Below are 20989 nucleotides of genomic sequence, written 5' to 3'. Positions count from 1 at the left end.
GGATGTTTTTTTTGGGACAGGTGTTGGGGAAGGGACTTAGGTATGTTAGGGGCTGGTAAGAAGGTAGATGAGGAAGCAACTGTAGACAGATGAGACCGACAAGACAAAGGGATGGTGATGGACACAACAGGTCAGTGGACACAATGGATGAGGTGAGGGTGGGGACATCTAGGACCCATGGATGTAAAGCTGGTTGGGAGTCTTCACCCACAGGATTGTCATCACTATCACCTCACTCCACCACTGGCTGGAGCACACCATCTCCTACTCCTGGTCCTACATAAAATGAGGGAGAGAAGCCCTTCCATCAGGCATAGGTATTCACCAACAGTGGGGTGCACAATCCTAGCACCATCCCTGGCAGTTCAGCATGGGTGGATAAACTAGCCACCCCTGCCACTGCTCCTGGAGGGAACCCACTGGACTACTCTCCAGGGCAGAACTACCTGAGGAGGCAGGTAGTGCAAGGGCAGCAGAGGTGGTGCTGCCAGATCAGTTCTGACATGTTGGGCGGGCAATGGTGCTGGGGATGGTGGTGTGGGGCAGGTGGATCCTGTGGGGTAGTTCTACCCCTCTGTGCTGTGGAGCATTTCGTAATATGGTACACATGGATGACATGGACACATTTTGATGACACTTAATAAAATAAAGCAAAAAAATAAGGGTTTGGGTGAGAAAAAAAAAACTGGGGTGAGACAAAAAAAGATATAAGATTAGTACCTTCATTTGTAAAATACAATGCACTAATACAATTATTTGACTCTTATCTTAACCTTTACTCTTAAGGATACCACCAGCAGATAACACATTACTTTCAGATTACCAGCTACTAACAGAGGCACACTATACTACAGATTGCAGCAAGTATTACATGTGCATACACTGTATATATGCATGTTCCAATTATCCAGATTACAATTTACAGCAGGGCATGTCTGCCACTGGTATAGAACTTTCACTTCAAAGTTACACAAAATTGAAGAATTAACAGTTATTGCATAGTTGGGAAGTGTGGTATTTGAACTCACCACACCTCTAAAGTCTAATACTGTATTTTTTTGTGCTACAGATTAAAGCATGCATACTTGATTTTACAGTTGGAATATGCATGATCAATTTGATACAACTATATAAAATACCAAAAAAGCTATCCAACTTTTAATGCTACAATACCACTACTCTTCTGTTGCATACATACCACATGCCACCCTCATCAGGTGGCATAGGTCTTAACACTGCACACTCTCCATGGCAGCTGTGGAAAACAGAATGCAACAGAATACTATTATGAATACCAGTCTTGCCTATATTCAGCTTTTAAGCCTTACAAGTACACTCTGTAGTGGATACTTACACATGTGTAAGATGTCCTCCATCCTAAATTCCTTGGTCCAAGCATCAAAGGTACCCTCTTCCTCTGATGTAGGTCACTAAAGGGGTATATGCATTGGTCACCAATGTGGGGGATACCGATGGCACTGGTCACAGCCCGGGCCAAACTATCCAAGCCTCTGACTTACACTGGGACCCAGAATAGTCCCCCTCCAGCAACCTGGCACTGTGGTGTTTCACTAGGAGTCCAACAAAAATCTTAGACTCTTGAATATATCATCTCTGAGCCCTAAATCTCGCACCTTCTTTAAGAATGCCTGCCACATCTATCACGGATCAAGAGCATGTAGAATGATCATTTCCCATTCCTGCAAACTGCAGTTATGTTTACTGAGAATGTGAACAGTTTGAAAAGGTTGTGCAATACTGCGCAAACACGGTGCTCCAAGATGTACAATGGTATGCAGTGTGCAACAGTGGAAAGCAATGCAATTTCAAAGTTTGATGTACAGGCAGTTATGTTGTGTGTGTTTGACAAATTTGAAGGTCATGGAAGTTCAAAGAGCAGAAATATCCTTACAGGAATGTAGTACACAGTATACCCAGTCATACATTTGATAAAAAATGTGATAATACATAGATAAATAACTGACACAATATTAGTGTCTCAGCCCTCAAACATATAATTAATATCAGCTGCACTATGTCAAGTGTTATAAGTGAAAGTGACTATAATGAGAACTGGAACAGTAAAAGTGCACAAAATATGGTGTAGTAGAACCCAGGACCATGTGTATGACAGACCTACACTAACACTGGTCGCCAGAAGAGAGGTGAAGTAACAGCTGTTCATGTTTTAGTTCACTGCTACGAACTGCAATGTCACAGCAGTAAAACAAAAGGTTACATACTCTGTACTAGGACCCAGGACCATCTGTGTTCCAGCCCTATATTTATACCTGCTGCCACAGACAATAGCACTGATTGAATGTATCTGGTTTCTATTTTTGGCTCTCTACTTTCTGGATGGTTTACTTATCCAGTAGAAAGGAAGAAATACTTAAAATGAGGAAAAGCAATCTAGGACATGCGAAGCAGAAAATGTTAGTACACAAGATATTTCTACATGGCCCTGGATTTCAACTCTCACTCCAGTGAACCTTCAGGAAACTTCCACATCATGTAGGTTGCGATAAGCTAAACGTGGCCTGAAAACTTTTCTTCTCGGCCTAGGCCTATTGGCGGCAGCAGCAGCAGCACTGGCTTCAGCCTCTAGCACATACAAATGGATTAAAGCAGCAGCAGCCCTCAACATTCTCTCTGTGTAGACTTTCTGCGTCTGTACTCCAAACGTTTTGAAATCTGCAGGAAAAAACAGCATGGAGTCTACACGGATGCTTTACAGCCTGTTGAATAGCTCCACTGTGTTAGATTGGTTGATTAGCATGCAATTCTGCTGATTATGTTGTAATTAGCACCTAAAACACAAAGACTAATGCAATCCAGTAATCTATACCATTATAAAAAGGCAAACATGTAGCTAGCCAAACTGATTTGAGGAGAGCTGTATATATTCTTGGAAGACTACAAAAAGTTTTTTCTTCAGGATATTTCGGTACAGACAAGTACTGAACTTCAGCAGGTATGTTCCCATTTTGTCACCTACACACTGCATATGCTGGAATATATTTAAGAATATGAAAAAGGCATTTACACTTGCATCTATATGCATTAGACAGAAGTGTACTGATGGCATGGGCATGTTTGTCAAGTCATTTCAGGGGTACCCATGATTGACAATACATTAAAATTGAATGTTGTGTGGTAAACGTTTACAAATGTTTCAGAGACAGGTCCTTTGATAGCACTTTTAGTATTTCAAAGATGTTTTTGTTAGCAACATGGGTCATTTGCCTGTTCTTCTGCGGGAGGGGGGGAGCAAAGATAAGTCACTGTTACGGCACAAACAAGGACATGTTGCTCTTGTTATTCTCCTTGTTTTGCATTCTGCTCGTTAGTATTTCACATCTGTAGACTGTTTTATGTTTCTCATGTGGATAATACGGCTACCTTCTCTGTTTTATCTGGAAACGGTTATTTTGTAGTTATATGATACTTGTGTGCATTATACCTCTGTTGTCTTTTAGGACATCTAGAAGTATGCCACTCTGGCTTGCCAATCTATGTAGCCCCCCCCCCTTCACCAATGGGGAAAAATCAAGTCATGGTGGATGGGTTTCGTCAACATGGTGCTTGTCTCCTGAAAAGGGGATGGGGAGATATTGAATACCATGTGAAGATATGGCAGCAAATTGTACAGAATGTGAATACTATGGGCAGCCATGGCAGAACATACAAACAGGTGCACCACAGGGCCACTGACATGATCACTACTGCACAGAGGCTGGCAGCTGCAGTGGGCTGTGACCAAATGGCTACTGGGGTAGGGCTCACTAGCTCCCAATGAACAGTTCCTGACCAATATAAGAGATCCAGACAGCTCTCAGGGGAGTGCAGGACAGCATGTACTGGATGCGGATGCAACACCTTCCAAGACTGCAGGCATGTCCCAACAGGAGCTTCCAGGTAGGCTTTGTTATCTGAACAACTGAATATTGCTGTATAGTAAAACAATTGAAATGAATAAGTTAATTGCATCACGTCTTTTTTTTAGGGGGGGGGTGAAGACTGCTATAGTTATAAGGTTAAGTTGGAGTTGTCAGCCACATTCTTACTGACATTAAACTTAATGCACATATAAAGGGGTAAATGTATTACTCCCTGTGTTACTGTTAATTGTGATGATGTTGCCTTTACCTCTTGCTGAACTTCTTCCAGGACTGTCTGGACTACAGAGGAGCAGCTCATCTGCAGATGGCAAGGCAAACATTATGTCAGTACTGCTAAGCAATTTAAAGAAATATTTTAGTGTGTGATATTGATCTCAGGCCTGTTGTATATATTGCTGTATCATCTGTAATAACTGGCAGCACAGTCTGTTAGCTTATATTACACTACAGTAGTGCAGGTATTAATAGATTCCTGTGTTTCTCGCTTTTTATCACAGGTGATCATGACAGTGAGTATGGATCCTGTGCCACCTGACGTCAGTGTATCATAAGAGACTGATGATGATGGTGGACAAAATGAGGCACAGTCAGGGGGTGTAGAGGTTGAATCTGACACCGAGGTTAACATACAACCATCCCCTGCATTTCCATCGGACACAGCCAGTAGGCCTACACCTACCCAGTCCAGTCAGCCCAAAGACAATGGAAAGGTGGATGGCGAGAATATTGATCAGGGAAGTGTGGCTACTGCGGCTTCAATGCCGGTTAAGTCTTGCCATAGCTAAGTGTGGGTAATGTGTCACACAAAAGAGTATTGACAGAGATGCTCAGTACTCAATTAGTGGTCTGATAAGGACGGAGCACAACAGGGCTATGACATTCTTGGTCTTGGATGTGATGTCCATATGTATGATGTGCACAATGCAGAATGTGTGTTTCACTACTATGGGGACACAGTGATGAAAGTGTAGATTGCTATGAAAATGTGCTCACAAGTCTCAACACTGTGTGAGCGGAGAGGGGTGCTATGTATATCATAATTAGCAGGGGTACTTCATTACCAAAGGGGGCAATGAGGCATTGTTTGCTGTAATGTTCAGTCTGAGATTGGCACCAATCATTTGTTTCTGTCAGCCCCTTCTGCAATATGTTACCATCACTGGGGGAATCTGTACGAATGTGTCCAATTAACAGTCATCTGCAAAAGTAGTAAGCCAAAGGCCACCTACCACTGGCTGTGTTCAGGGAAGTAGTCTTCAAACAGTTGAGGGCCCAGCACAGATCCTTATGGTATTTCACCGATGACTGGCCTAGTGATGGAGGTGCACCCCCAACTTTGTGTGCGTGTGTTCTACTGGTGAGCCAGTTGCTTATCCAGCTAGTACTGTATGGCTTAATTTCCCAGATGGGACATTTTCAGTATGAGATATGAATGCTGGATTATGTCAAAGGTCTTGGATAACTGAACATAGGCAGTATGTCCCGTTATCTGTCATCCAGTTCTTTCATGTCAGTATCAATGAAGTCCACGAGGTTCAACAGGAAATATTTGTCATTGACAACACAACATGGGTAAACTGAAGTGTGCTGAAGGTCAGCTATTTCCCTGTGGATAAGGTCCATGCTAATTCCTTCCCTAGCCTTGCAGATGAGGCTCGTTAGGCTTATGGGTCAAAGTTTGTAGTTCTGCATGTTACCAGATTCATGTGCAGTGCATATGACACATTTGATATTACTTTCTGTGGAGAAAAAGTACTAGGACACCAGGGTTGCAGTGTTTGGGAGGGGAGGCAACACATGGCTGTATTGTAAATATGAAAGCATGGACCTTCGTTTTTTTTAGTGTTCCACATGTAATGTCATGTTATACATAAGAAATGGACAATAAACAGCAGTAATACTTGATATGCAGTATTCTATTGCACAACAATTAGCCATGTGCATACACGTACAAGATGCACCTGTTTCTGCACTGCTCAAGTCTGACAGTTACTACAGAGTCAGAAACACATCTGCTACTTAACTGACTCTATGGCAGCATGCGTTAATGCATTAACACTTTACTTTTTGGGGCCAGATTGTACTAGGTTTGAATCCTTTTCTCTCTCTCAATTTTTAAATTTATTTTTCCTGTGTTTGGGCACTACGCCACTCAGAGCAAACATGGGAAATGGAGGAAAATGAATGTCAGGTTTGGCTGTGTTTATCTGGTGTGTGTGAAGCATAGCAGTGCGCAAACTAACCTAGGAGCAGACAGAACCCAGACAGCCAAAAATAGAACCTGGATGCATTCAGTTAATACTACTGGGCATCGTGCAAACTCGCTATGCAACACTGCACAGCAGTCAACAGTGATGCAGTAAGAATGAATAGTAAAATAGGCAATATTACGTAACTAATCCTGTGGCAGCAGGTATTAAGTGTAGGGTTGGAGTACAGGTAGTCATCGGTTCTAGTACAGGGTGTGGAACCTGTTTTATTGTTGTGGCACAGCAGTTTACAGCAATGAACTGCAACATGGACAAGTGTTTTCTTAACCTTGTTGCGGCAACAGGTGTAAGTGTTTGACTGCCATATACACGGTTCTGGGTTCAAATGCAGCATATTCCATACACGGTTCTGGGTTCAAATGCAGCATATTCCATTCACTTTTACTGTTGTTCCACTTCCCCATTACAGTTATTTTCACTTCTAAAACTTGACAGTGTAGCTGATATTAATTGTATAGATGAGAGCTGAGACAGTAATATGGTGTCAGTTATTCTTTTATTTATGTGTGTTATCACGTTTGTTATCAAATGTATGACTGTGGGTATACTGTGTAATATGTTCCTGTAAGTATATTTCTGCTCTCTGGACTGGCATGGCCTTCACATTTGACTAACACATTTACACAAGTGCTTGTACATCAAATAACCCTGAAATTGCATTACTTGCCACTGTTGCTCACTGCTTACCAGTGCACATCCTGGACCACCATGTTTGTGTGATGGTACGCAACATTTTCTAACAGTCTGCACATTCCCAGTAAACATGGTAACTGGAACTGGCAAGAAACTTGATTCACACTGTCAACCAGCTTGACATGCATGGGTCCTGGATGTCCCCAGCCTCACCCCCCATCCATGGTGTCCACTGACCTAAAGTCCATCACTATCCCTGTTGTCTTGTCTCATTTGTCTCATCTGTCTGCAACTGCTTCCTCACCTACCTTACTAGACCCAGACATACCTACACTATGTCCCTTTTCCAACATTCCTCTCTCTCTCAAAAAGGGCACATGTCCCAGAAAAAAAAATCATCACATACATAGCTCTCTATTTCACACACACATCTTCTTGACACACTTGATTCAGTCCAACTGGTTATACCAACATGACTGTGTTGTGGTCACCCCTCTCTCTGGAGGTAAAAGTTCAAATTCAGCCAATATTCTGCATATATTATCAGCTTTTACTGTTGAAGAAATGGATAGCTATGGTTCTTTCCCATCTCCCTCCTGCAGACTCTTGTATTACTTTCCATTTGTTCTTCTCCCTGCTTGCAACCCATTTTACCATTGTCCTGTCCTCCCCATTTATTTTATTTAATGCATTATTTCACGATGGTGCTCACTGCACACCAATGGTAAAGGAAAAGTAGTTGAAAGTATTATGTACAGTTGTATGCAAACCCAGTACCAGCTGGCCCCAAAAAGGAACATATCACTACATTAACACCTGCTGCCACAAAATCAGTTAAGTAGCAGGTGTATTTCAAAGGCTCGATACTAACTGCCAGAGTTTAGCAATGCTGCCACTGCAAGAGTTGCATGACATTCAGTTATGTATTAGTCACTCTTAAGGTCGCCCTTTTGCCCATCATGTAATGCCGGGCAAACAAGATAAGAATAGCCAAACCTTCCATTATTTCTCCATTGCTCATGACTGTACTAAGCACTGCATCATGCAAACAATGTCCAAAAAATAATAAATAAATAAAAACCGACAAAACACACAATTTGCACACAAATGGAGAATGTTGGATGTTAATGAAACAGAACCTGTGAATTGTTCACTGCTTAGTTGCATTTCCAAACTTGACAGAAGTACATGCAACTTTGTACGTCTAACCTGACATACCCATCTGATGTAAGCATTCACAGTTGCCATCCATTAAGCACAAGCACTGAGTGCCTACACTATGTTTACATCCCTACACAGATCCAGTTTTTTGGGGTTCAGCAATTCTAATGAGTTCAGACCTCATTTGGATCTTCATTGCGCTGACAGCCCTCAATCTACACTAGAAAGCAACCGTTCAGCTACGGAAACTGAAGAGGAGCCCAACTGTTTATGTGCTGAACAGGGAATACTGATTTTAAGATGATATGCCTGCATTCAGTCAGCTACATATTGCACCTATAGATATGTAACTATGAATAGTCTTGTTTAATAGTTATAATTATTTGGATTAACACACACTTTTACACTTCTGTTTGCATTACTTACAAGTGTATTGGTAATTTGGGTGTGGAGGAGCAAAGTTGCATTTGTATTACTGCACAAAAAAGGATTTATGTTGCTATTGTTACTCTCCTTTTGTTGCATCCATTTACTGTCACATGTTAAAGTCAGTTCTGTACAAATCTCGCACAGTTTACTTTTTCTTCTGTGTAGACTTCTTTCTGTGGCTGTATTCCAAATGTTTTGGAATTCACAGGGAACACTAACATGGTGTCTACACAGTTGCTTTGCAGCTTGTTGAATAGCTCCAATGTGTTGCTTTAGTTGATAATCAAGAAAATCAGCTGCTTATACAGTAATTAGCATACCATGGTGTTAATCTCGCTTGCATGGGGGTGCATGCTGCTACATGGTGCTTACTGAACTTAAAAGTTTCAGTGCCCATGTGCACATTGTGCCACAATGTGCACACTGTGGAAAATCACCATGTAGACTTTATTAAATCCTACAGATAATTTTAGTTGCAAACATTATACATCTCTTTTAATCCATCCAGTCCCAGTCAGTCAAACTTTACATACCTCATTTAAAAACTGCCTTCTTTTAAACCTCATTCCTCCACTGCATGTACTGTTCCCACAGTTTCCATTTCCCATGTAATTTGCTCCTACCCTTTTCTAAAGATCCCAATTCCAGTTATTTTAGCTCTGTTACTATATTCACTACTAGTAAAGTTGGGTTAGACTTTGATTTCTATATTCCAACTGCTTTTTTGGCAGCCACCATAATTAGATTCAGCATGGCCTTACTACGTCTACGCAATCCCAATTTGGTATCATAGCTAAAAAAATCATTACTTTAGTTACATCAATTTGCTGACCCAGTATCTCTGACAGAGCCATCTACAAAGAATCGTTAAAGTCTGCCAACTCATAATGCTCACAGAAAATATGCTCCCAGCTACCTTTTCTTCCTCATCACACCTCCAACATTTGCTATCTACCCGAGGAAAAATTCTTTGGCATCTACTTGGTGTATAAAAATACCCAAGTAAACACTCCCAAGCAAATATCCTAAATCTTCCAGACTTTGCTGCATATTTGGGAGATGTACATATATCTCGCCCATTGTTTCTTTGTGAATTGCTTATCCAATCCATCTTCACAATCCTTTCTAATCTCCTCCGACTGATTCTTATAGTCACCATGCATTACTTTGTATAACCTACTCTTTTATTCTCTTAACAGCGGTTTCTGTTCTAGATTCCACTAAAAACTCTATCAGTGCTGGTCTTGTACTTAGAATCCACATATTTCTTTCTCTTTGCCTATACTCTGATATCAATCCTTGATAGGGAAGGCAATCTCTATCCTGCAGTCCAAATAAATTCTTGGCTTCTCCCCATTCTACTACCCTTTCCCCTCTAATTATTTGCTCCCAATACCTTGGGTCTTTTACCAGTTTTCTCCAATAAATTCCATCCCCCTCCTATCTGTTGCCTGTATCCATAATTGCAGTCATCCCTATCAGCAGAATCTCATTTCTGCATTCTTGCTTTGGTTTAGTTTTTAAAATACTTTCTTCTACTTTATGAACATAATTTTCAGGAAAAATCAGTCTGTCAAAAATATTTTGTCAATGCTGCTCTTTTAACTAAGCACGTCATCTTCAAATCTGCATCTAAAGTAATTTTCTGACCTAAGGAAAATCTATTTACATCTACTGTTAACCAATCAAATATGGAGAACCACAAACAGCAGCCTTACAACCAGGCTGACGTTTTCCGAGAAAGGCAATGCATTGTCTGTAATTTCTGTCACCATGATTAGATCTCAAAAAAAGAAGTTAAGTCTTACCATAACATTCCATCTGAGTTGTTGATGACCTTCCAGCGAACACTGATGGGTTTGGTTCCGGGCCCTCGGAAAAGAGTCTGCCTTATACCAAGCTTGCATGCACCAAAAACTCTTAAGCTAAGCTGCTACCCACAATGCCCTTTGCTCAGTTACCTCAGATAGAGTTTGCATGCAACATACAGAGAAAGAATAAGTCAGAGGCCATCGCTGCACAGAAACCCTAATACACCACAAAGACCCAGAAGATCCGCCAGGAACCTTAGGAAGTCGGTGGGAGGGTGTGATGACTGGAAGATCAACAATTCAGATGGAACGTTATGGTAAGAAAGACATAACTTAATCTGAAGTTGTTAATCTTCTTCCTATTCATCACTGATGGGACAGAGTCCCCAGCTACTTGGAGAACCTGGGTGGCCCTTATAGAAGAATATTCCTGAGAACCATTGAACCAGAGGCTGCTCTTCCCATGGAAATCAGATCCAATTTGCAATGCTTGATAAAAGTGTGGGGCTTAGCCCAAATGGCAGCTGCACAAATGTCATCCATGGAGGCCCTAGAGTGGAAGACAACAGATGCTGCAATAGCCCTAGTTGAGTGAGCTTTGATTTGGCCAGGCTTAGATCCCTCCATAAGAAAACATGTGAAGGCAATGCAATCCCCGAGCCATTTAGACAAAGTAACCTCTGATACTGCACCTCCAATTCTAGGGCCCCCAAAGGAAATGAAAAGCTGGTCTGACTTGTGAAATGATTTAGTTCTGTCCAGATAAAAGCACAATTGTCTATGAACATCCAGGGAATGAAGGCAGTATTCTCCCTTGCTAGAGTAATTTGGGAAAAACACAGGGAGTTCGATGGACTGAATAATCAAAAAGTCAGAAACCACTTTGGGGAGAAATTATGGGTTAGTTCAAAGTGATACTCTGTCCTTATGAAAGATCAGATAAGGGCTCTTGATACACAATTCTTGTAATTCAGAAATTCATCTTGCTGAAGTTATAGCCACCAGGAATAAGGATTTCCATAAGAATTTTAGATCACAGGTGGGAGCTGGCTCAAACGGTGGTAGGGAGAGAGCCTGCAGAACCCAGGACAAATTCCATGCCTCCACCTGCTGTCTGATGGGAGGCCTGCTGTGAAAAATACCCTTGAGGAAGGTCTTGTAAAGATAAGAGGTAAGTGGTACTCCTTCAGACCAGTTATGGAAGCTGGAAATAGCTGCTAGATGGACTTGAATGGTAGAAGCAGAGGCCCCTTTGCAGAACAGCTCAGTCAAATAATGAAGAAGAGTGGCTATAGGGGCTGAGAACCGGTCTAGCTCCGGATTACATGACCAAATAGAGATTTTTTTCCATTTATCCCTGTACAGTTTTCTGGTGGATGGTTTATGAAAAGCCAAAATAATATCCCGGACAGGTGAAGAGTTTCCTGCTTGGCAACTAACAGAAGTGGAGAAACCAAGCTGTCAGCTTGAGGGTGGACAGATTTGGGGGAGTCGGCTCTTGTGGGTGAGAAATTTTAGGTCCTGATGAGTGTCTAGGAACCAAGGTGGTTGTAACAGAGGAGGTCGAAGGAAGGGGAGCCACACTTGGCGAGGCCAGAATGCAGCGATGATGATAATTTTGATTCTCAACTGGATGGCCTTCCGTAGAGCAAGGGAAATCAGAGGAATTGGAGGGTAAGCATAAAGACCCGTGGGCCAATCGTGGAATAGAGTGTCTCTCGGTGACTCCCCGAGAAGGGGAAAGAGGGCAAAGTAGCTGCTGCATTTTGTACTTGAGGGAGAGGCGAAAAGGTAGCAGCATGGCTGGCCCTAGCGGCTGAAAATTTCCATTGCCACACTCTGGTTGAGAGACCACTTGTAAGGATGAAGAATGCATCTGCTTATTCTGTCCACAATCACGTAGGAGCTCCCGGGATGTGCGTTGTGATCAGGAAGTGGTTGGAAGCTATCGCCCACTGCCAGATTCTCATGGCTTCGTGACAAAGGGGGTAAGACTTGGTCCCTCCCTGTTTACATACCAGACCACGGACATGTTGTCCGACTGGACAGCAATCGTTCCGGATGGAAGAAGCAGATGAAAAGCTTGCAATGCCAACAGCACCACTCAACTCCAGGACATTGATATGCAAATTGACCTCTACATCAGACAACGTGCCTTGGACTGACTTTTCCTGGAAGTGCCCCCCTCACCCCACCCCATCAGGGAAGCATCCATGGTCACCGTGGCACTGGGCTATGGAACCTGGAGGGGACAACACCACAGATTTTAGTCTGTACTCATCCACCAGAGGAGATCTTGTTTGCAAATGCTGGTGATGAGGATCTTTGAGCTCAGGGGGTGGAGATTGTGTATCCAATGGGCCTGACGGAGCCGTTGTAGTAATCTCAAGTGTAGTTTGGCTAAAGGAACTATGGGGATGGCTGCAGTCATAGATCCCAAGGCTTGAAGAATCTTCCTTGCAGACACCTTGCTTTGACAGAGTATCACCTGAACTTGTGCCCTGAGTCTCTGAATCCTGTGGAGAGGGAGTGAGATTAGGCTTGACTGCGTGTTGAATATTGCCCCTATGAATTCCAGTTGTGATGGTGGAAAGTTTGATTTCTCCCAGTGTATGATGATGCCTAACAACTTGGCTAGAGCCAATGTGTAGCGGAGGGCCCTAACTAGAAGACATTTGGTGGGGCAGAGAGGAGCCAATCATCTAGATATGGAAACACCTGGAATCTCTGAAGTCTCAGATGAGCTGTTACCAGTACAAGACATTTCGTGAACACTCTGGGGGCTGTCGAGAGACCGAAAGGCAGGGCTCTGAATTGATGGTGATTGGCTCCCAACTGGAAGCAAAGGAGGCTCCTGGAGCGTTTGCCCATCTTGATAAGGTAATACGCATCCTGGAAATCAAATGAGCACATCCACACACCCTCCTGAAGAAAGGGGAGGATGGACTGAATCATGACCATGCGGAACTTGGTCTGAACTACTGATTTGTTTAATTGACTGATCCAGAATGGGCCTCCAGTCCCCGGTTTTCTTTGGCACCAAAAAAAAACCTTGAGTAGAACCCTGATCTGCACTGATCTGAGTGGACCTGCTGGATGGCTCGTTTTTGAAATAGCTTTCATATTTCAGAAGCTGCCTCCTCCCTTTGAGTGGGTGGAACATCGGGAAGGGATTTCGGAGGTCTTGGATAGGATACTACTGGAATATGGTAGCCTCTGGTAATGATTCTCTGCACCCACTGATCGTTCGTAATTGACAGCCAGACAGCTTGGTGCAAAGATAAACTCACCCCGACTGCTTCCAGAGGAAAGCAATCGGTCAGCGCCTCAGGAGCGCTGATATGGTCTACCTGAGAAGGAATCTCTGGAGTCCTAGTTCCGGGGACTCCCTCTGCCCCAAAAGGGACATCTTCCATTATTGGAACTTCCTCTGCCTCTGGAGGAGTCCTCACCACGAGAGTCTCAGAAAGGACCTTGAGACTTCTTGTGCCACATCTTTTCACTCATCTGATTCCTGGAGAAGGAATGCTGAGGCTTGGAAAAGCATAGGGCAACAGCAGACAATGTCTTCCTGTCTTGCTCGCACCTGGCTAGTGTATCCTTGACCTTAGCACCAGAGCCGAAGGCTCGATAGGGGCATTTAGAAAGGAAGACTTGGAGTCTGGAGGTCACAGATGCGCATCCAGGCGTGACGTCTCATGACTACGCCTGCACCCGCAGCTCTAGCTGCTCCTTCGGTTGCGTGAGACAGCAACTTCATGGATGAATTAGAAATGGATTCTAGGGTGGCAAGTTGGGAAGCAACTTTATCTTGTGCTCCATCTGATACTTGACCCGCGAGGGTTCCAGAGAGTTCGGAGAGAAGATCTCTCTGGAGCCTCGTAAAATGTGCCAGAATGTTCAGAGACCTAACCACGAAGGTCACTGACACAAAAACTCGCTTCCCTAACCTGTCCACTACCCAGGACTCTGTTGGGCGGGTGAAAAGCAGGACTCTCTTCTGCAAGGTCCTTTTTCATGGCAGCCACCACCACCACAGCGTCCACTGGCAAGCCTCTGGACCAATGTGGTTGATCCTCTGGAGGGAAGAGTACTTTATCTGATCTCCTGGGGATGGCCTCAGTGGAGTCAGGTTCTTCCAAGCCCGTTGCAGGATGAGTTTAACCAACTCATCAGCTGGGGGGGTCACCCAAGAAGTAGAGGGCTGAGAGCAAAAGGCCTGCAGGAATATGGATTCCTCTGAAGAAGGGGTTGAGGACTTCCAATCACCCCTCTGTTTCAAGGCTTCCATGATGTCCCCGAAGGAGACAGTCAGGGGGTGACCATGGGGACCCTTCCCCATCATTGTAGTCCGTATCCTCAGTGAGGGACTCCTCCGGGAAGTCAGTGCGTTTCCTCTTACACACCTGTTTCCGAGGGGGTTCTTCAGTGGGAACATCCGAAAACAGTTAAATGCCCTGGACAGGGGGCTCCTGGGCCTTGCGCTCTCGGAGTCCCAGGGAGGTGGCCTTTGACAGCTGCAGCTCAGAGGGAGCTGGGGGAATAACCAACTGTGGAGAATTGCTGGCAGCAAATGCCATCTCCATCATCTGGAAAGCGGGCCCACCCGAAAAGGAATGGGAGCCCGGAACAGAAGACAAAATCGGAACCAGGGTCACACCCCGTGCTCCAGATGGTCCAACCCCAGGAAGGAGCCTCAATTAAGCTCGTAGCGGTAGACACCCTCTGATCCAAAGTCGGGGCTGGCACAACCGTCTGAGCCAACACTGGAACCGGGGGCTCCACCCACCAAGCATGAGATTGAGGAAGGGTGGGTTCCGATGGAACCGGCACCCAAAGGAATCTCGGAGCCTCAGAGTTGTCAGCGAGGAAGGAATTTCTCTAGTAAGAGTTGGATAGATAAGCATTGGAACCGATGGGTCCAAGAGAAGAGAATAAGTAGGGGTTGCTGGAGAAATAGACCCAAGGTAAGGAGTGGGATAGGGTCTAGGCGGATTTGAAATTCCCCTAGCAGTCAGCAGCTGATCAAAAAGGTGCAGCACATCCAATTCGGAAAGAATCCTGGTGAATCTCACCGAAGCACCTGAGGGGGAGTCCGGCCGGTCCAAACAGGGGCTGCAGGCTTGTCCAGCAAATGGGTCCACATTGGATGAGTTTCAGGTCCGTGGTGTCACAGAACAGCACCGACTATTCCAATTTTGCAACAGGTAATAGAGGTATGGTTGGAACCGTGAACAGGCTCGGAGCAGAAGTCACTATACGGGTGGATGACAAGAACGGTTCCGAGGTAGTTGTCGGAGCCGATATCTGAGTCGAAATGGGCGAAGTCGGTGCCGATAAAGAAGCCAATATATTGGTCGGTACCGAGGCCAAAGACTATGCCATAATTGTCGGTGCCAGGGTGGGCGCAGATGAGGCTACCTCGGTAAACTTCATTGGAGCCGAGCTCTGAGCCGATGTGTTAGTCAGCACCAAGCAGGCAGAACGGTGTTCAGAAGAGGACTTATGGGCCTTGTGCTTGTGACCCTTACCTCTATCACCGGCCGAGGAAGAGGGGTTCAACTGAGGACGTTTTTTGTCCGAAGGGGGGGGGGGTGAGACCTCTGCAGAAATGGCCTCCGAAAAAGGCGAAGCAAGTAGGCCCTTTAAAATAAGTTTGTTAAGACGTTCATTCAGCATCTGCTGACTAAAACTAGCAAAGATATCACACAGGGGTTTCGCCCACAAATGCGGAACCCCCAAACAGTATACACATTCTTCATGGAGGTCGCTATTCGGCAGTTTACCACTGCAAGAAGAGCAGTGTTTAAACCCCATAGTTCTCTTCTTTTCAGACATCCTAGAACACACTCTCGTACACAAGGGGAAGAGAGAGGAAAGAGAGGAAATGGAGAAAGAAGCAAATACCAACAATGGTAACAAGATACCGTAAGGGTAGAAAGTTAGAAATACCAAGAAGATACCAACAATGGTAAGAGAGAAATACCTGTGGGTAGAGCTGAAGCAATATAGAACAAGAACAAGTCATAAAAGGAGAAAAAACTTTTTCAAACTAGGAAATATATATGAAAAAGCACTTGGCTGCAGAGCTTGGTGAAACGTTGCTATATGGCTGTGCGGCAAACGAGATCAGAGGTAACTGAGCAAAGGGCATTGTGGGTAGCAGCTTACCTTGAGAGTTTTTGGTGCATGCAAGCTTGGTATAAGGCCGACTCTGTTCCAATGGCTTGGAACCAAACCCAGTGATGAATAGGAAGATGATTAACAACTTCAGATACAATCTCTCTCTATCCTTGACTGTTTCAATGTCAGCCACATGTAGGTCAAGGTATGGAATTTGCACTATTTCTCACAGTCCTCAAAGACCATTCAATTTTTCCATACCACTCTCTGAAGAGAGTCTCAAAATGCTCATTCATCATAGCTCCAGTACCTATCAAGTTTTTATGCAATGGAAGCTTAACAAGTTAGCAGCCCTGTCCAGTTTAAAACAAGAAAATATGTAAAAATTCTCTCTCTACACTCTGTCTAGCTCCTCCCTCCTCAAATGCAAAATGTTCCTACATTAATCTAATAATGGAAAAAATCATTTGTAGCTAAATTTTCAGGAGAAAGTACCTTAATATTATTACCATCAGACTAAATATTAGACCAATCACTATAACCACCTTTAAACAAAACAAAAGAATTCCATAATTTCAAAAAGGATTGCTGTTTGGAAACAGAATAATGACTTTGAAATATTATAACTAAATAGATTTCTTTCAAATCTCCACCCTAAAAAAAAAAAAAAAAAAAAAAAGAAATCCCTAGCAAGAAATAACACATTTTCCTGAGACTGTCTTGGGCTACAACTTCATTGACAAACAGCAACTAGAGCACAATCATTATCTGAAAATTTTGCCTACAGTACTAAGCTTATAGTTGACACTTCTACGCCTTTGGAAGTTATTTCTTGTCAGTAAGCTGGATTTTAATTAAAATGGCATGTAGTCCATAAAGTCTAAGAGTAAAACTCTGAAAAATATGTATTTTAGTTCTTTAAAACTACTGTCTAAACTGTTGGCACTCACATAAATGCCATTATATTATTTTCAGGAAAAATATTTAAACCAGAGGGAAAAAAAAAAAACGATTCTTCGTTAAAACAGTGTAAAAGTAGTAGGTTTTAACTTTTGCCATGGGCAGGTTATAGGTATTTGCTTTGAGGAAAGCAATAAGTTTGGAGAATGGTGGTAGTTACAGATTTCTTCTCTGACAATACAGCTAGAACTAGGCATCAGTTTGTCATTAAACAAAACACTGGACAGCAGTAAAACTCACAAAACTAGTGTTTGCATTTTAAAAATCCAAAAACATCCATCAGTTGAAAAAAAAAATGATGACCCAGACTGGTCCTGATGCATTTCATTATTGGTAAAGAAAAAAACTTAGTGACAGGCACACTGCTCAATGAGCAAGTTGTACAATACTACCAGCAATGTTACAGCATATACTGTTATTTCTGCTACGACTGATCTGATGCTGTGAAAGCATTTAGGCTTAGCTGGCACATATTTAGAAGGCAACCATCAATACGAAAAACATTTCAGCATAACTTTGGCGTCAGTCAGGAGTACCTGTTTTAGAAAAGATTCCAACGCTGCATTTCCAGCTTTCTTCACTTCATGGTTTTGATGGCCACACCACTTTGAAATTGTTTCATACAAAACACGGTAACTATCCATTAGGCATACACCAAACTGTCCAGCATGCACAGCAATCAAACGTAAACCAGCTGCAAGTTATAAAAAAAAAATGCATTAACTATTTTATAGTAAGGATCTTCTGATGCTTGCAAACTTTTCATCAATAATAGTGTTTTTTTTTCCCAGCCTCAAAATCAGATTACTGTTGCCAGACTACCTGAAATCAGGTGGCTCTGTAATATGGATACCCAATCTCACAAGTGGCACATCAATGTCCTCAATGAAGACATTCGAAAACCAGGCAATGTAAGCAACTACAATATTACTAGAGAGGCCTCCAACAGCATTAGTCATATGGTAGCTGGCCACCTGATGCAAAATTATATAATTAGGAAATTTAAGTATAGTTCATTCAGCCAGATCAAAGATGACAAACCTGGTCTGCATTTCTGAACTTGTCTATCCTTCAAGTAAACCTGAGATAACAGTGCAAATTAACAGTACGAAAAGCCTTTGAAGCTTCCAGTACAAGGAGGCAAATGAATTTTAAGTAATTTCTGTGATTACTTTCAAAAAGAAATATGAGTTAGCGCTTCATAACACCCAACCTTTGTGAATGGGGAAACATTATCACCTACAAAAAGTACAGTTGTGTACACTTACCATAAATGCAGATGTTAGTGTATTCACTGTTGCAGTCATTACATTTGGGTTATCTGCTTGCAGGTAGCCCTCAGTCGGCCAGATTAACAAAGTCTTGGGTCCTGCATCGGTTGTGGTCCCTTCTTCCATGATGTCTGGTCGCCAGGGGTATTAAACATGCAGCCGACGCCATTACATCAGTTTTTCTTGCCCCAGATGTCAGGTGCCCCCCTAATGGTAAGCAATTAAACATAAAAGCACAAAGATATACCTCCAACAAAAAAGCAAATACACCAAAAAGGCTTTTAAGCATAGTAAAGGAAAGTAGAGGTATAGCCAAAAGAAGTTAAGGGGCTGGAGGGAGGGTAACCAGGACTGCAACAGTGAATACACTCGAATATCTACATTTATTGTAAGTGTACACAACTGTACTATGTTCATGTTTCACTGTTGCAGTCATTATATTTGGGTAGATTCCCAAAGCTATGGTTGGGAGGAGGAATTTAGACAGCATCAGGGCCCGCTATAATGCCCTGCAAGACTGCAGTGGCAAAGCCAGCTCTGGATTTAGAGAAAATTGGCAAATGATAATGTTTGGTTAAAGTATGCACAGAACTCCAGGTAGCAGCTTCTAGGATGTCCCTGGTAGGGACACCTCTGAGAAAGGCTGTAGAGGTAGATGCAGCCCTGGTGGAGTGAGGTCTGATCACCTGGGGGATAGGTTTTCCATGGTGCTTATAGCAGAAATGAATGCAATGGCTAATCCATTTAGAAATGGTTTGCTTTGAAATAGCCTTCCCCTCTGCCCCTGCAGCAAATGCCACCAGCAGTTGTTCAGATTTCCTTTGAGGTTTAGTCCTGTCCAAGTAGAATCTAAGTTGTCTGTACACATATAAGGAATGCAGTATCCATTCCCCTTTATTCTGTGGATTGGGAAAGAAGGTTGGCAAATGAATGGACTGATTAAGAACAACACTGGACACCACCTTGGGCATGAAGGATGGATTGGTTCTGAGGGACACCCTGTCCGCATGAAAGATTATAAAAGGCTCCACTGCCATAAGGGCCTGTAATTCAGATACTCTTCTGGTTAAAGTGGTTTCTAAAAGGAAAGCTGTTTTCCAAGAAAGAAATTTTAAGTCTGCAGTAGCAGCTGGCTCGAAAGGAGGTAGAGTGAGTTTCTCTAAGACAAATTTAAGGTCCCAGGCTGGGGTTGGAGCTCTCCTGGGTGGTCTCAAATATTTGGCCCCTCTGAGGAACTGCTTGAGCAATGGAAAAGAGAAGAGGGGAGGTTCTGTGTTATAATGAGCTGAAATGGCTGAGGTGTGGATTTTAATGGAGGAAAAAGACAGGCCCTTGTGAAGCATCTCAGTTAAGTATTGTAAAATCTGAGGTAAAATGGGCGCTGGTGTGCTCATGCCTTGAGATTGGTTCCAGGCACAGAATCTTTTCCATTTTTTAGCATAAGATTTTCTAGTACTTGGCCTCCTTGCCTCTAAAATGATATCCATCACAGGTTTGCCGATGGATGGTAAAGGAGAGATTAAATAATTAGCCAGGCTGCAAAGTTCAGTGTTGGAAGCTGAGGGTGCAGAATCTGGTTCTCCTGCTGAGACAGCAAGGAAGGAGTCTGAGGCAGGTGCCATGGAGATAATCATGACACACTGAGCAGGAGGGGGTACCAGTGTTGGCGTGGTCAGTCTGGAGCAATCAAAATCATCCTTTGTTTGTCCTGTTTTTGTGGAGAGTCCTTGTGCAAAATTTGTCCAATTGGTAGTTCTGGGAAGAGGCAAACAAGATCGATATTTGGGCTCCCCCATTTGCTTGTCAGCATGTTGAAAATCCTTGGTTCCAGTTTCCACTCGTGTGGGTCCATGAGGTTTCTGCTTAGTTTGTCTGCCAGTGTATTTAATTTTCCTGGCAGGAAATGAGCTTGTAGGTGCACTTGGTAGCTCAAGGATGTATTCCATAATGCCATGGCTAGTCTGCAAAGGAGGTAAGAATGTGTACCCCCCCCTGCTTGTTTATGTACCACAAGCAGTGGTGTTGTCCGTCTTTACCATTAGTTGCCCTGGAAGAATGTGGTCCTTGAAGGCTGTCAGAGCATTCTGTACAGCTAACATTTCTTATTGATTGATATGCAGGTGCATTTGACTTGGGTTCCATTTGCCCTGAATGCACTTCCCTGCCAGGTGAGTCCCCCATGCATAGTCTGATGCATCTGTTGTTAGGGTTTGGGTGGCAGGGGGTGGTATGAAAGGTAGTCCGTTGTTTTGGTGGCAGGCCTCTGCCCACCAAAGGAACTCTAGGCGTAGGCAAGGTATGATAGGAATCATTGTTTCTAAGTCTTGAGAATGTTGACACCATAGGCTTTTTATATACCACTGTAGTTTCCTCATATGCAGTCTTGCATATGGAATTAGAAGAATGCAGGAGGCCATGAACCCCAAGGC

At 43.3% G+C, this 20989-nt stretch overlaps 1 protein-coding gene across 1 annotated transcript in view; it reads right to left on the bottom strand.

Annotated features, from left to right (window-relative positions):
• The window catches only part of PRKDC (protein kinase, DNA-activated, catalytic subunit), a 4917417-nt gene that overhangs the window by 4518385 nt on the left and 378043 nt on the right, over window positions 1-20989 (bottom strand). The window contains exon 5 of the mRNA XM_044065724.1: window positions 17826-17983. Within this exon, the coding sequence (XP_043921659.1) occupies window positions 17826-17983 (158 nt within the window). The remainder of the gene's footprint in view (window positions 1-17825; window positions 17984-20989) is intronic.

The sequence above is a fragment of the Protopterus annectens genome, chromosome 3.part0 (genome assembly GCF_019279795.1).
Source record: "Protopterus annectens isolate FY-2018-M chromosome 3.part0, PAN1.0, whole genome shotgun sequence".
Taxonomy (NCBI): Eukaryota; Metazoa; Chordata; order Ceratodontiformes; family Protopteridae; genus Protopterus; species Protopterus annectens.
Note: the sequence above shows the minus strand (reverse complement) of the source record. Positions and strands in the feature narration are given on the sequence as shown.